General features: G+C 37.3%; 1 protein-coding gene across 1 annotated transcript; it reads left to right on the top strand.

The window, feature by feature from the left end:
• The first annotated feature begins 1,453 nt into the window (after positions 1 to 1,453).
• Positions 1,454 to 7,937, top strand: LOC131168565 (uncharacterized). The gene is made up of 2 exons (XM_058128132.1): positions 1,454 to 1,590; positions 7,547 to 7,937. The coding sequence occupies exons 1-2, from the start codon at positions 1,454 to 1,456 to the stop codon at positions 7,935 to 7,937; spliced, it is 528 nt and encodes a 175-aa protein (XP_057984115.1).
• Positions 7,938 to 14,162: the final 6,225 nt, after the last annotated feature.

The following is a 14,162-nucleotide window of genomic DNA, read 5'->3' as shown; positions in this document are numbered from 1 at the left end:
TGGACCAGACAACAGGGGGCGGGTCTTATCAGATTAATGACTAGCCCCACAGATCAACACGTGTCTTTTTCAGTGTATTTTTTCCTCACTCACACACTTCCTGAGAAAACTTCCCAAAAGGTCACTCATCCCAAGATTACTCCAAGTCCAGCACACTTAACCGTGGAGTTCTTATGGGAAGGCTCTCAAAAAGAAATGTGCACCATGTTGATATGGGTAGTAATATCTAATCCTTTTAATTCTTTCTTCCACAAGGTATCACATTCTCCCCCACTTACAAAACACAATGTCCTCGTTGCGAACGCACATTTCCAAACCCAAGCGATGTGAATCTTATCAAATTTCGGCTGGAAAATGGCTCTAATACCATTTTGTAACGCCCCAATCTGGGCCTGCCAAGGAGCATTGCGTCTTTCCTCCTCCACCTGGGCCAAACAAAAAGGGGGAGGGCCTTATCGAACTAATGATTGGCCATATAGATCAACAAGGGGGCGGGCCTCACTCACACACTTCCTGAGAAAACTTCCCAGAAGGTCACCCATCCCAAGATTACTCCAAGACAAGCACACTTAACCATGGAGTTCTTATGGGAAGTCTCCTGAAAAGAAACGTGTATCTTGTTGATATAGGTAGTAACATCTAATCCTTTATATCCTTTCTTCCATGGGTTATCACACTCACCAAGTATAAACTCTAGTAATTGTTAGTACTGGGTCACCTCTTCATCTAGGGATTCACTATGGGACAATAGGTCTAGTATTATGTGATGGTATACATAGTTATGAATAATAGTATCCTCGCCTTTTGAGTCACTGTTATTGTTTATAGGACCAAAGCTAAGTCAGTAGTTTAACTTTTCTTGCATTATTACTTGCTTAGATAGTTAAATTAATAGGTCCTCACCTGTCTACACAAATGTTGAATGGTAGACGACCTCCCATCGAGGTATACTACTCACGATGTGCTAGGTTGCTAACATATTCTTTAAAAGAAAATATTGGTAGAGGGAACCATATTCTTTTAATTGAATTAAAAGTTTATTATTGCTCATCATATTTTGTTATAATATTTGATTCTCAGGATTAAAATGTCTTTCAATCCCCTGGCTGTTATTCTCAAAGAAAACAAACTAGTAGGACCTAATTATATTGACTTCAAAAGGAACTTGGATATTGTACTGACTACAGAGGAGTACAAGTATGTGCTCGTAGAGGTATGTCCACAAAAACCTGGTGAAGGGGCAACCGATGAGGAAACCCAGGCTAACCAAAAGTGGATTAAGGCTAATGAGATGGCACGATCTTACATTTTGGCATCTATGTCGAATGTTCTGCAACATCAGCATCAGTTTATGCCTTTTGCCTATAATATAATGTAGAACCTCAAAGAAATGTTCAGGGATCAAAATCATGCTACTAGGCAGACTGTTATGAAGGAACTTATGAATACTACTATGGTAGAAGGGACCCCAGTAAAGGATCGTGTTCTAAAGATGATTGGTTTTCTCAATGAGCTAGAGATCCTTGAAGCTGAAATCAATGGGGAAACCCAGGTCGATATCGTTCTTCAATCTCTGCCTGACTCTTTCAAGTAGTTTTTCCTAAACTACAACATAAATAAGCTCTCTTACTCATTAGCAGAACTACTTAAAGAGCTTCAAGTAGTTGAGGGCCTCATTAAGAAGCCAACTATTGCTTTTGTGACTAAGAAAGGTTCTTCTTCTAGGCCAAAAGGCCGAAATAAATAGATAAAGGTTCAGAAACCATAGGGAGCTCCTCCAACAGTGTGTGGGCCGTAGGATGAAGTGAAGAAACCGAAGGGCAAGTGTTTTCACTACAAGCAGCCAGAGCACTAGAAATCACAATGTCTGGTTTATCTCGCCAAACAGAACAACAAAGGTATAACTCATTCACTAGTAGTTTAAACGTGTTTAGTGGTGATATCTACCAATACCTGATGTGTAGATACGGGAGCCACTAATCATATCTACAATTCTTTGTAAGGGTTCCAAGAAACCCGCCAGCTAAGTGATGGGGAGATTTACGTATTTTTGGGAGATGGCACGAGAGTGTTAGTAGTTGTAGTAGGAGATATTCACATTTCTTTAGGTAGAGATAAGATTTTAATATTGAAAGACTCTCTTTATGTACCTTCCATTAGAAGGAATTTGATCTCAGTTTCCAAGTTGGTTGATCACGGATATTTCATTTATTTTAATAACTCAGTTGTTATTAAGTTATATAAATGTTTTATCTGTTCTAGTACATTGGTGGATGGTCTTTATATTATTAATCATGTTTCTCCTAAAGTGAAACTAAATGAATTGAAGAACACTGAAAAACTACCATGTAAGAGAAAGAAACCTTCTAAATTGAACCAAAATTATCTTTGGCACTTACGCCTAGGTCATATTTATCTGACACGTATTTCAAGGCTAGTTCAAAATGGACCAGTAGGTTCATTAGAAGTAGAGGCACTACCAGTTTGTGAATCCTGCTTAGAAGGTAAATGACCAAGCGGCCCCTTTCGGCCAAGGGCTATAGAGCAAAAGAGGCATTAGAACTGGTTCATTCTAATTTGCGTGGCCCCTTGAATATCTAGGCTAGAGGTGGCTTTGAGTATTTCATTACTTTCATTGATGATTACTCAAGGTTTTGGTATATTTATTTGATGTGCAATAAGTCTGAATGCTTTGAGAAATTCAAGGTATTTAAGGCAGAAATGGAAAAATGTAAGGGTAAATGTATCAAGACACAACGATCTGATCATGGTGGCAAGTACCTCTTAGGAGAATTTTTGGATTACTTATAAGAGGATGGAATTGAATCCCAATTGTCCGCACCTAGTATGCCACAACAGAATGGTGTAGTAGAAAGAAGGAATAAGACTCTTATGGACATGATCAAATCTACGATGAGTTATTCATATTTTCCTAATTCGTTTTGGGGGCATGCACTAGAAACAGTAGCCTATATTCTCAACTTGGTCCCATCTAAGTCAGTACCTACTACACCTACAGAATTGTGGACTGGACACAAACCTAGGCTGTGGCATGTTCAGATATGGGGTAGTCCAGCACACATGCCAAAAGGGAAAACAGATAAGTTTGAATCAAGGAAAGAAGTCTATTTATTTGTTGGCTACCCTAGAGGAACGGAATGTAATGCCCCGAACCTTTAATCCCAAGTCTGGCGAATTATACCTGATAAAATCTCTGATAATCCATAATCAACATATACCCAGCGAAAAATATAAACATAATCTCCATATAACATAATACTAGAGTTTACTAATTCTAACTATAATCCATAATAAATCATCCATCACCTGCATTTTCATAAATCTACTAACTCCCAAAACATTTCAGTATTTTCACAATCATTCCTTACTCAATAGTCTTAAAACATAAAGACATAAAACATAAATATTTACATTCCCCAAAATTAACATAAAAATATATCATTTTCTTTTCCTATTTCCCAATAATGCTATAAAACCTCGACCTCTCTAAGCTTGATCTCGAGGAAATCCTAAAAAAGATAAATTCATATTCGGGTGAGACACATCTCAGTAAGGGAATAAATAATATATTAAAATAGTGTGTGGCTAACATGAGTTTATATAACAACATAAAATTTAACATTTGAAAATAGTTTACATAATTTTTGAAATCATTCTCTGATCCTAACCAAAAACATGCAAAAGATTTAACCCACGAGATTACCCAAGGATAGGGATGATTACCCGCCCATACAAGTAGCACCCCTCTACTTTGATACCTAGGCAACCCAAAGGTCACAGCTAAAGCATACCAGGGCACTTACCTTACTCAGTAAGCCCTCAAGTGATAAATTGATCTCGTACTCACACAATTCATACAAAAGTTTACCGGTGAAGGCTCCCAAGAATAGGGAAATCAACTCGCCCATACAAGTAGTTTCCCTCTGCCCTAACACATTATGCAGCCTACTGTTACACCTGATACAACCAGGGCACTCGCCTTTCTCAGCAAGCCCTCGGGCGAAGAGTTTGCCTCACCCAAACGTAGCATGTTCTACTAGCATAAATACTGCTAATACCATAATACATTATTCTTTCTGTCATTATTCATTCATACACGTTTGTTCATATTCATAGCTTTAAACATCACATTTCATTTCACTTTAAGTGACTCTTTCCCATTTTACATTGTTCACATTTCACATTTCATTTCCATTTCATTTCCATTTCATTTATTTCCATTTTCATTTCATACCCAGCATCTTTCATCTGTTTTACCCAACATCTTTCAATTGTTTTACCTAGCATTTTTGTGCTATTACACATTTACCCAACATCTTTTAGTTGTTTTACCCAACATCTTTTAGCTGTTTTACCCAACATCTTTCAGCTGTTTTACCCAACATTTTTTAGCTATTTACTCAACATTTTTCAGTTGTTTACATGGTTGCATTAACACACACAAGCAACGTAGTCCATATCATGTTTTATTCACAATGCATTACTTACTTAACTCGCATCTCATACATTTAACATATATTTGCACACAACATTCCTATTTACTCATGCCACACAATTTAGCAATAAAATTCATACACTATCTGTAAAATAAGTCAACCAACATTTAATGTTTATATACTGAAAATACCTTTCATTTCTTACATAATTAACCTGAAAATATTTTCCCACTTTCATCAGTTCATTTTCGCGTATACATATCAAATAAACAGCCCTAAACTCAGAAAAACATAATTTAAATGGTTAGCATTTTAAACTCATACTGAAACATATACACGTATATATAACAAAATTCATTTTCTGTTAAATTCATAAAAATTCTGATTTAATATATATTTTTTCCCTTACCTAGTTTCTTGAACTACGCCAACAAGGACTCCAAAAAATACCAGCGGCGCTCACACGGACCCTGAATCAAAAATCCTAATTCCATTAAATTAACCCTAAATAAAATATTATTTTAATACTTTCTAGGCCCTTAAATGCCAAATAAATAATAATACCCTTAAATATAGCCAAATTACCAAATTTCCCAAATCCCACTCTCGCTTTGGAGTAGGTCCGTAGAATGGAGAGTAAAATGATAACGATGCTTTGAGTGGGGAGTGACTAGCCATTGCTCGATATTGGTATCATAACTTCCAGAGGAGGATCCTCAGTTTTCCATGGTCTTCGTGCGAGGCATTGTCGTATTCTTGGAGATTTAAGGAAACAAGCCAAGAGGAACCCTAGAATCCGAAAGGAAGAGAATAGGAGAAGGGGATTGAAGCTTTGATTCGAAGGGTTTTAAGTGAGGGAGCAAGGAAGATGAAGGGGTGGAACTTCAGGTGAGTGATGGAGCAAGAGCCAATAGCCTGAAGTTAGGGTTTCATGCTTTAAAATATATAGATCCAGCGACTTCAGGCACCTGAAGATTAAGTTCAGTCACATGAAGATTTACAGAATTGGAATCTCAACAGGCAATAGCACCTCAATCGCCTGAGGTTTGCTGGCTCAGGCTCTTGAACCTCTAGTCTACAGTGCTCAGTCGCCTAAAGTCACTAATTTCTTAGTTTTCTCATTTTGTTCAATATGAAACCTACCTAAATTACTTCCCTACTATGTAATAGCCCAAGTTCTCTTCTTATGCATATAAATCTTTCTTCAGAGAGAGGTTTTGTAAAGATATTCGTCCATTGATCATTTGTGTTTATAAATTCAAGTATGATATCTTCTTTCTGAACATGATCTCTTAGAAAGTGGTGTCTTATGTCAATGTGTTTTGTTCTTGAGTGTGATATAGGATTTTTAGAGATGTTTATAGCACTGGTTTTATCACACTTAATTGGAATGGTGGAGTATTCTAAATTGTAGTCCTTTAATTGTTGTTTCATGTATAAGATTTGTGCGCAACAACTCCTAGCTGCTACAAACTCAGCTTCAGCCGTGGATAAGGCTACGAAGTATTATTTCTTAGAAACAAAGAAACTAGAGATCATCCTAGAAAGTGACAAGTCCAACTTGCACTTTTTTCTATTTATTTTACACCCTACATAATTGGCATCTGAATAGCTAATCATTTCGAATCTGGTGTCCTTAGGATACCAAGCACTACAACCAGATCTTACGGCTATTCTGCAAGTCCCTTCAATTGGTATCAGAGCCTCAGTTGATACTGTATACGGATAATAATACTGTGTTCTTCAAAAATCGAATCAATGCATGCTTAGGATGGAACGTGTGTATACACTAACCTCTATTTTGCAGCGTTCTGCCCAGTAATTATGGTCATATGAATGTATGTTTTGTGATTGTGATTGCTTATTACATGATTCATAGCATGTGACCTCCGGTTATGAAGGCATTGTATTTTGTAATCTGATGCAGCTTCATCCAAGGAGGCACAGTTGCAACGTGTGCATAACAATGGCAAAAAATTGGAAAAACCCTATAACCTATAACAGTGATGTAGTTTTTCGTTACTTTTTTGAATTTGAATTTGAATTTAAATTTACCTGGACCACTGCAACCTGACCAGATAAGTCGAATCCCACCAAGGGTGCTGCTCTGGGGCCCCACCGAACCCCAGCACTATGTAATGGCAAACAAGGATTCACAGTATTATGATACAAGTTGTTTGACCATAATAGCTAGATATTTATTATATCATATTTCTTGTTTTTATATGCTTGCTCGGCATGTTTGTTGTTCTTGCGTTATGTCATTAGCATGTAAAATTTAAAATTTAATGTTCGTTTATGCATATGCAACTAGAGAATAAAATTCCCAAGTTATAATACAATTTTTTTATAAAGAAAAATATATTAAGGGAATTTGGAATTTTATTTGTTGCGTATAATTTAGTTACCAATATTGGAATATTAAATTTATTTGAATATTAAATACGTGTTTGTATCCCTCATGAATTAAATAACTAAGTGGGTGGGGGAATTTATTACATGTAAATCTCATAGTCTTCATCACTAGTTTATAGGTGAAGTAATTAATTTTATGTGATGATATTAGTATCTTCCTCCCCATCGAATGGAATTAATTACAAACTCACCAAGTATAAACTCTAGTAATTGTTAGTATTGGGTCACCTTTCCATCTTGGGATTCACTACAAGACAATAGGTTTAGTATTATGTGATGGTATACACTTAGCTATGAATAATAGTATCATCTCCATCTGAGTCACTGCTATTGTTTATAGGACCAAATTTAAGTCAGCAGTTTAATTTTTCTTGGCATAGTTACTTGCCTAGATAGTAAAATTAATAGGTCCTCACCAGTCTACACAAATGTTGAATAATAGATGACCTCCCATCAAGGTATACTACACACGATGTGCTAGGTTGCTAATAGATTCTTTAAAAGAAAATATTGGTAGAGGGAACCATATTCTTTTAATTGAATTAAAAGTTTATTATTTCTCATCATATTTTTTTATAATATGTGATTCTCAAGATTAAAATGGCTTTCAATCCCCTGGCTGTTATTCTCAAAGAAAACAAACTGGTTTGACCTAATTATATTGACTTGAAAAGGAACTTGGATATTGTATTGACTGCAGAGGAGTACAAGTATGTGCTCATAGAGGTATGTTCACAGAAACCCGATGAAGGGGCAACCGATGAGGAAACCCAGGCTTACTGGAAGTGGATTAAGGCTAATGAGATGGGGCAGTGTTACATTTTGGCATCTATGTCAAATGTTCTGCAACATCAGCATCAGTATATGTCTTCTGCATATGATATAATGCAGAACCTCACAGAAATGTTTAGGGATCAAAATCGTGCTGCTAGGCAGACTGCTATGAAAGAACTTATGAATACTACTATAGCAGAAGGGACCCCAGTAAGGGATCATGTTCTAAACATGATTGGTCTACTCAATGAGTTAAAGATCTTTGGAGCTGAAATCAATGGGGAAACTTAGGTTGATATCGTTATCCAATCGATGCCTGACTCTTTCAAATAGTTTTGCCTAAACTACAACATGAATACACTCTCTTACTTATTGGCAGAACTACTTAAAGAGCTTTAAGTAGCTAAAGGCCTCATCAGAAAGCCAACTATTGCTCTTGTGATTGAGAAAGGTTCTTCTTATGGGCTGAAAGGCCAAAAGAAGTAGGAAAAGGTTCAAAAACCACAGCCAGCTCCTCCAGTAGTGCGTGGGCTGCAGGATGGAGTGAAAAAAGCCTAAAGGCAAGTGTTTCCACTGTAAGCAACTAGGGCACTAAAAATCACAATGTCTAGTTTATCTCACCAAATAGAACAACAAAGGTATATCTCATTCACTAGTAGTTGAAACGTGTTTAGCGGTGATATCTACCAATACTTGGTGTGTAGATACTAGAGCCACAAATCATATTTGCAATTCTTTCCAGGGGTTCCAGTAAACCCGCCAACTAAGTGATGGGGAGATTTATGTATTTCTGGGAGATGGCACGATAGTGTTAGTAGTTGTAGTAGGAGATTTCGCATTTCTTTTGGTAGAGATAGGATTTTAATATTGAAAGACTCTCTTATTATATCTTCCATTAGAAGGAATTTGATCTCAGTTTCCAAGTTGGTTAATCACAGATATTCTGTTTATTTCAACAACTTTGTTATTAAGTTAAAATAAACATTTTATTTGTTCTGGTACATTGGCGGATGGTTTTTATATTATTAATCATGTTTCTCCCACAGTACAAGTAAATGAATTAAATAACACTGATAAACTACCATGTAAGAGAAAGAAACGTTCTGAATTGAACCAAACTTATCTTTGGCCCTTACGCTTAGGTCATATTAATCTAAGATGGATTTCAAGGATAGTTCAGAATAGACCATTAGGTTCATTAGAAGTGGAGGAACTACCAGTCTATAAATCCTGCTTAGAAGTTAAGATGACCAAGCGGCCCTTTTCAGCCAAGGGCTATAGAGCAAAAAAGGCATTAAATGTAACGACCCGAAAAATAATTGTATTTAAATAATAAAGAGAGAAGGAAATGGAATCAGTAACAGAAGGAGGCAGCCAACTTCGTCAACGAACGCTTTGCGTTCGTCGACGACATTGCATTTTGGAGGTAAAATTTCCAAGAAATTTCCCCAAGCCTCATCGATGAACACAGGGGTTTCGTGGACGAGGGTACAGCAAGACCTCATCGATGAGGGTGAGCTTTGTCCACTAGAGAATACCGAGAGGGGCTTTAGGCCATCTGAAATTCATCGACGAGGAAGTGAGGTTCATCGACGAAATTTCTTAAGGACTCGTCGACAAGATGACGTGGCTCGTCGATGAATTCCACAGTATAAATAGTGTTTAACTCATATTTTCACAAAGAAATTTTAGCCGAAAGTCTCTCTCTCTCTCTCCTCTACGGCTCCCCCTCCATCTCTCTTCAATTTCGGCCCCGTCAGTTGCCGGATCGATGATCTAAGGACACCACAACACTCCTGGCAGAGTTCCCTCCAAGTTTACCAGAGTGGATCATCGGTGGAACGAAGTTGGAATTCATCCCAAATCCAGGGTAAGGTCTTTCATTCAAAATTTGGCTTTCCAGCACTTGTAAGAAATGATGCAGGAAAAGAAATATTGATGTTTTTTTTCTGTGATTTATGGTTTTCAGGGTGTTGAGTAGAGAACCCTGCGGGTGTAGGACCTATTACAGTAGGAAGGTATTAGAAGAAATTAGGTAAGGAAAATATACTATGCTAGGTTATTTGAATATGTTTTCAATATAAAATTATAAATGTTCCACCAGAGTATTGTTTATAGCAGAGATTTATACAATTTATCAAATATGATTAATATGTTTTAGAATTATTGTGTGGCTTGAGAAAATAGATATAGTATAGAAATATGTTTTACAGTGTTTTCCTGAGTTATGTTTTACAGAATATACAGACAGTGAATATATTTTACAGCAATTAGAGAAAAAACATGATTATACAGTTTTACAGTACCATGACATACAGATTTACAGTTAATTACAGAAACACAGTTGATATAGATACAGTTTGCTACAACGTCATGGTTTATACAGTTATTACAGAATCATGGTAAAACAGATAGTTGTATATAGAGATGTATTATATAGTATCAGACCCTGTTGGACTATACAGTTCACAGAGTATGGTACCGTAGCTACATACATTTTATAGAGTGCAACCACCTATTCAGATAATACGTGGCATAAAGGTCGATCGCATAGAGCCCACGAGTGGACAGGCTCCCCATCAGATATGAGTAGAGGAGGACTGATCAGACAATGGAGTATAGTGATTTATTCCTAGTTGGCCAGCCAGGATAAATCTCGCCTACGAGCCGCACAACCCTGTCATGAGGGGTTAAATCATGACACACGGTTATCCACAGAGAAGTTTACAGTTGTTACTATGTTTATACAGGTTTACAGAAACAGAAAATATATATATATATTAGCAGTATTTTGAGTAGAAACCTAAAGCAAAATAATTGTTAAGCAACAGGTAAAAAAATAATGAAGATTTATATTACTGGTATTATACTTTACAGATTCAGCGATACATGACTATATAGTAATAGATTTTCACGGTATTGTAACTCATTTGTCACACACTAGCAATAGCATATTTCGTCTTACCAAGCGTTGGCTCATCCCAATTACTTTAACATTTTTCAGGTAATCCAGGTAGGCGAGTAGATCAGGCTCGCAGATAGAGGGACCTCAATATTGCCTTGACAGTAGTGTGAGTATTTTTGGGAGTATGTTTGTATAGCCCTAGCCAATTGAGGGTATTCTAGAAAACAGACATATATGTATATTTTGAGAAACACTTTAGCATTCTGGTATTGTATATAACTACGTATGGTTATGTTTATTTGATTTCTGCTTCTTGCTACTTAGGTTGATGATTGGGTTTACTCCAGTATGATATCAGAGCATTTTAAATGTTATAGTATATATATATATATATATATATATATATATATATATAAATCCAGTTAAATAGCAGGTCGTTACATTAAAACTAGTTCACTCTGATTTGTGTAGCCTCATGAATATCCAGGCTAGAGGTGGCTTTGATTATTTCGTTACTTTCATTGATGATTACTTAAGGTATGGGTATATTTATTTGATGCATCGTAAGTCTGAATGCTTTAAGGAAGAAATGGAGAAACATCAGGGTAAATGTATCAAGACACTATGATCTGATCGTGGGGGCGAGTACCTCTTAAGAGAATTTGTGGATTACTTATCAGAGAAGGGAATTGAATCCCAGTTGTCTGCACTTGGCATGCCACAATAGAATGGTGTAGCAGAAAGAAGGAATAGGACTCTTGTGGACATGGTTAGATCTATGATGAGTTATTCATATTTTCCTAATTCATTTTGGGGGCACACACTAGAAACAACTGTAGTGACTCGAAGAATAATAGCATTTTAATAATAAGAGGGAGAGAAAATAGATACAAAAATAGAAGGAGGTCGTAGACTTCGTCGACGAATGCAGGGTCTCGTCGACGAAGGTCTTCAGAATTTCGTCGACGAACACAGGGTCTCATCGACGAAGATCTTTAGAATTTCATCGATGAACACAGGGCTTCATCGACGAGGAAATACCGAGAGACGGTTTGGGCTGCTCTAAATTTCATCGACGAACACAGGGTCTCATCGATGAATTTTTTGAAGGGCTCATCGATGAGTTGACGTGTCTCGTCGATGAACCTGGTCCTATAAATAGCAAAAAACTGGGATATTTCTCATTTTCACCGCGCCTCTCTCTCTCTCTCCTCTCTCTCTCTCTCCTACGACTCTCTCTCCCTTCTCTCTTCATTTTCGGCCCCACCAGTCATCGGATCGATGATCCGAAGCTACTACGACGCTCCTGACGAAGTTCTCTGCAAGTTTGCTGGAGCGGATCGTCAGGAATTCGAAGTTGGATTTCATCCCAAATTCAGGGTAAGGTCTTTTATCCAGTTTCTGACTTCTTGGCAGTTATAGGAAATGATGTAGGCAAAAAAATACTGATGTTTAGTTCTGGAAAATATCATTTTCAGGGTGTTGTATAGAAGGCCCTGCGGGTATCGGGCTAGAGTACAGTAGGGGCTTTTCAAAGTTAAGGTAAAGGAAATATGCTATGCTAGGAAATTTCTAAATATTATACAGTTTATTTATTTATGAAAATTATGTATTTTAGTATGGTGTGGCTTGTGATTATGTATATGGTACGGGGATATGGTTTACAAATTTAGTTTCCTGATGTTATGAATTTTAATATTATGGTTATATGAACTTCAATATCATGATTTTATGGATTTCAGTACCACGATTTTACGATATTTCCGTACCATGATTTTATGAATCTCAATACCATGATTATACGAATTCCAGTATTACAAATATGCAGTTCCATGTTATAATTACTTAGATTTCAGTACGTTATGCAGCATCATGGTTGTTTCAATACTTCAGAATCATGGTAAATCAATTAGTTATGTATAAAAATATATTATATGAAATCAGACCCTGTTGGACTTGCAGCTACAGAGCACGGTACCGTTGCTACAGATAATATGTTACTTTACGAGTGCAACCACCTATTCAGAATGACGTGGTAAAGTCGACCACCTAGGCCTTTGAAGAGGTTAGGCTCCCCATCCAGATATAGGTTGAGGTGGGCAGGTCGACTAATGGAGTTCAGTGATTTATTCCTGGTTGGCCAGTCAGGGTAAATCCAGCCTACGGGCCACACAACCTTGTCATGAGGGGGCATGCCATGACACAACTAGCCACAGGGAACAATTTAGTTACTATTACATACGTATGGATTTACAGATTCAGGGACCCTACTTATGTACACTAGAAGTAGTTTGAAGTATAACCTACAATACTGTTATGTTAAGCAATATGGAAAGGGGATACATTTTCTTACTTATACTGTACTTAACATATCTAGTTATACATGTTTATATGAAATCAGATTTAGCATAATATTGTTAGCTCATTTGCCACACACTAGTAATAGCATATTTCTTCTTACTGAGCATTGGCTCATCCTAGTGTTGAAATATTTTTCAGGTGATCCAGGTAGGCGAGCAGATCAGGCTTGCAAATAGAGGGGCGTCTATAGTGCCCTGACAGCAGAGTGAGTATCATTTTTGAGAGCATTTTTGTGTAGCCCTCACCAGTTGAGGTTATTTTGGGAACAATAATATGTGTATATATTTTGGGGAAAACATTTCAGAACTCTGGTATTGTATGTAATGATTTATGGTTATGTTACATGATTTCCGCTTCTTGCTACTTAGGTTTTGGTTGGGTTTACCCCCAGCATGGTATTAGAGCATATAGAATATTATAATATGAAAAAAAAAATCAGTTAATTAAACTGGACATTACAATTTGGTGTCAGAGCCTAGGTTTGCTAGGTTCTGTAGACTTTAGAGTGCAGCAGAAGCAATACCAGAGTATAGGAAAAAGGAATTGAGGTTTGTTCTGTGTCTGGGTACAGGATCTCCATAGTGGTTTCTATACTTTTCCTAGGGTGACGATTTTAGGAAAACCATAGCAAACTATTGTCGGGTGGTGTGTCTAGGTGACAAAACTGGATATTGGGTAAGGTCAGGGAAGGTAGTTGATTTTGAGTTGGTATAGGATAGGTCCATATAGAGAATAAGTGCTTAAGTGTGTTTCTTATTTTCAGGATGGACCCAGGGAGTAGCGGCACGAATGCTGGGGAGGATAGACTATGACCTTCCAACATAGGTGAAGGAGACACAGATGTTGTTCTGTGTAGTGTCACTCAGCAGGTGATGGCTGAGATGGCCAGGAGCTCTGGGGAGTGTGGCTGTTCGATTGAGTAGTTTATGCATATGAAGCCCCCATCCTTTGTTGGAGGAGATGACCCGACTGTAGCTGAGAATTGGGTCCAGGATATCGAGGAGATGTTGGCGGTGCTTCCATGTATAGATGAGTAGAAGGTAGCATTTGCCACTTTTAAACTGACAGGGGAGGTGAAGCGCTGGTGGAGAGCAGCGCGTCTGATAGAGGAGAAGAGTCCAGTCGTTCTAGTGACGTGGGATCAATTCAAGGATATGTTTTTTGAGCAGTATTTCCTTACTATCGTTCGGAGTGCGAAGGCAACAGAGTTTCTGCATTTGGTACAGGGGCAGATGACTGTATCTCAGTAC

Source organism: Malania oleifera, chromosome 1, assembly GCF_029873635.1.
Source record: "Malania oleifera isolate guangnan ecotype guangnan chromosome 1, ASM2987363v1, whole genome shotgun sequence".
Classification (NCBI taxonomy): domain Eukaryota; kingdom Viridiplantae; phylum Streptophyta; class Magnoliopsida; order Santalales; family Ximeniaceae; genus Malania; species Malania oleifera.
The sequence above is the reverse complement of the archived record's forward strand: the minus strand, read 5'-3'. Positions and strand labels throughout refer to the sequence as shown.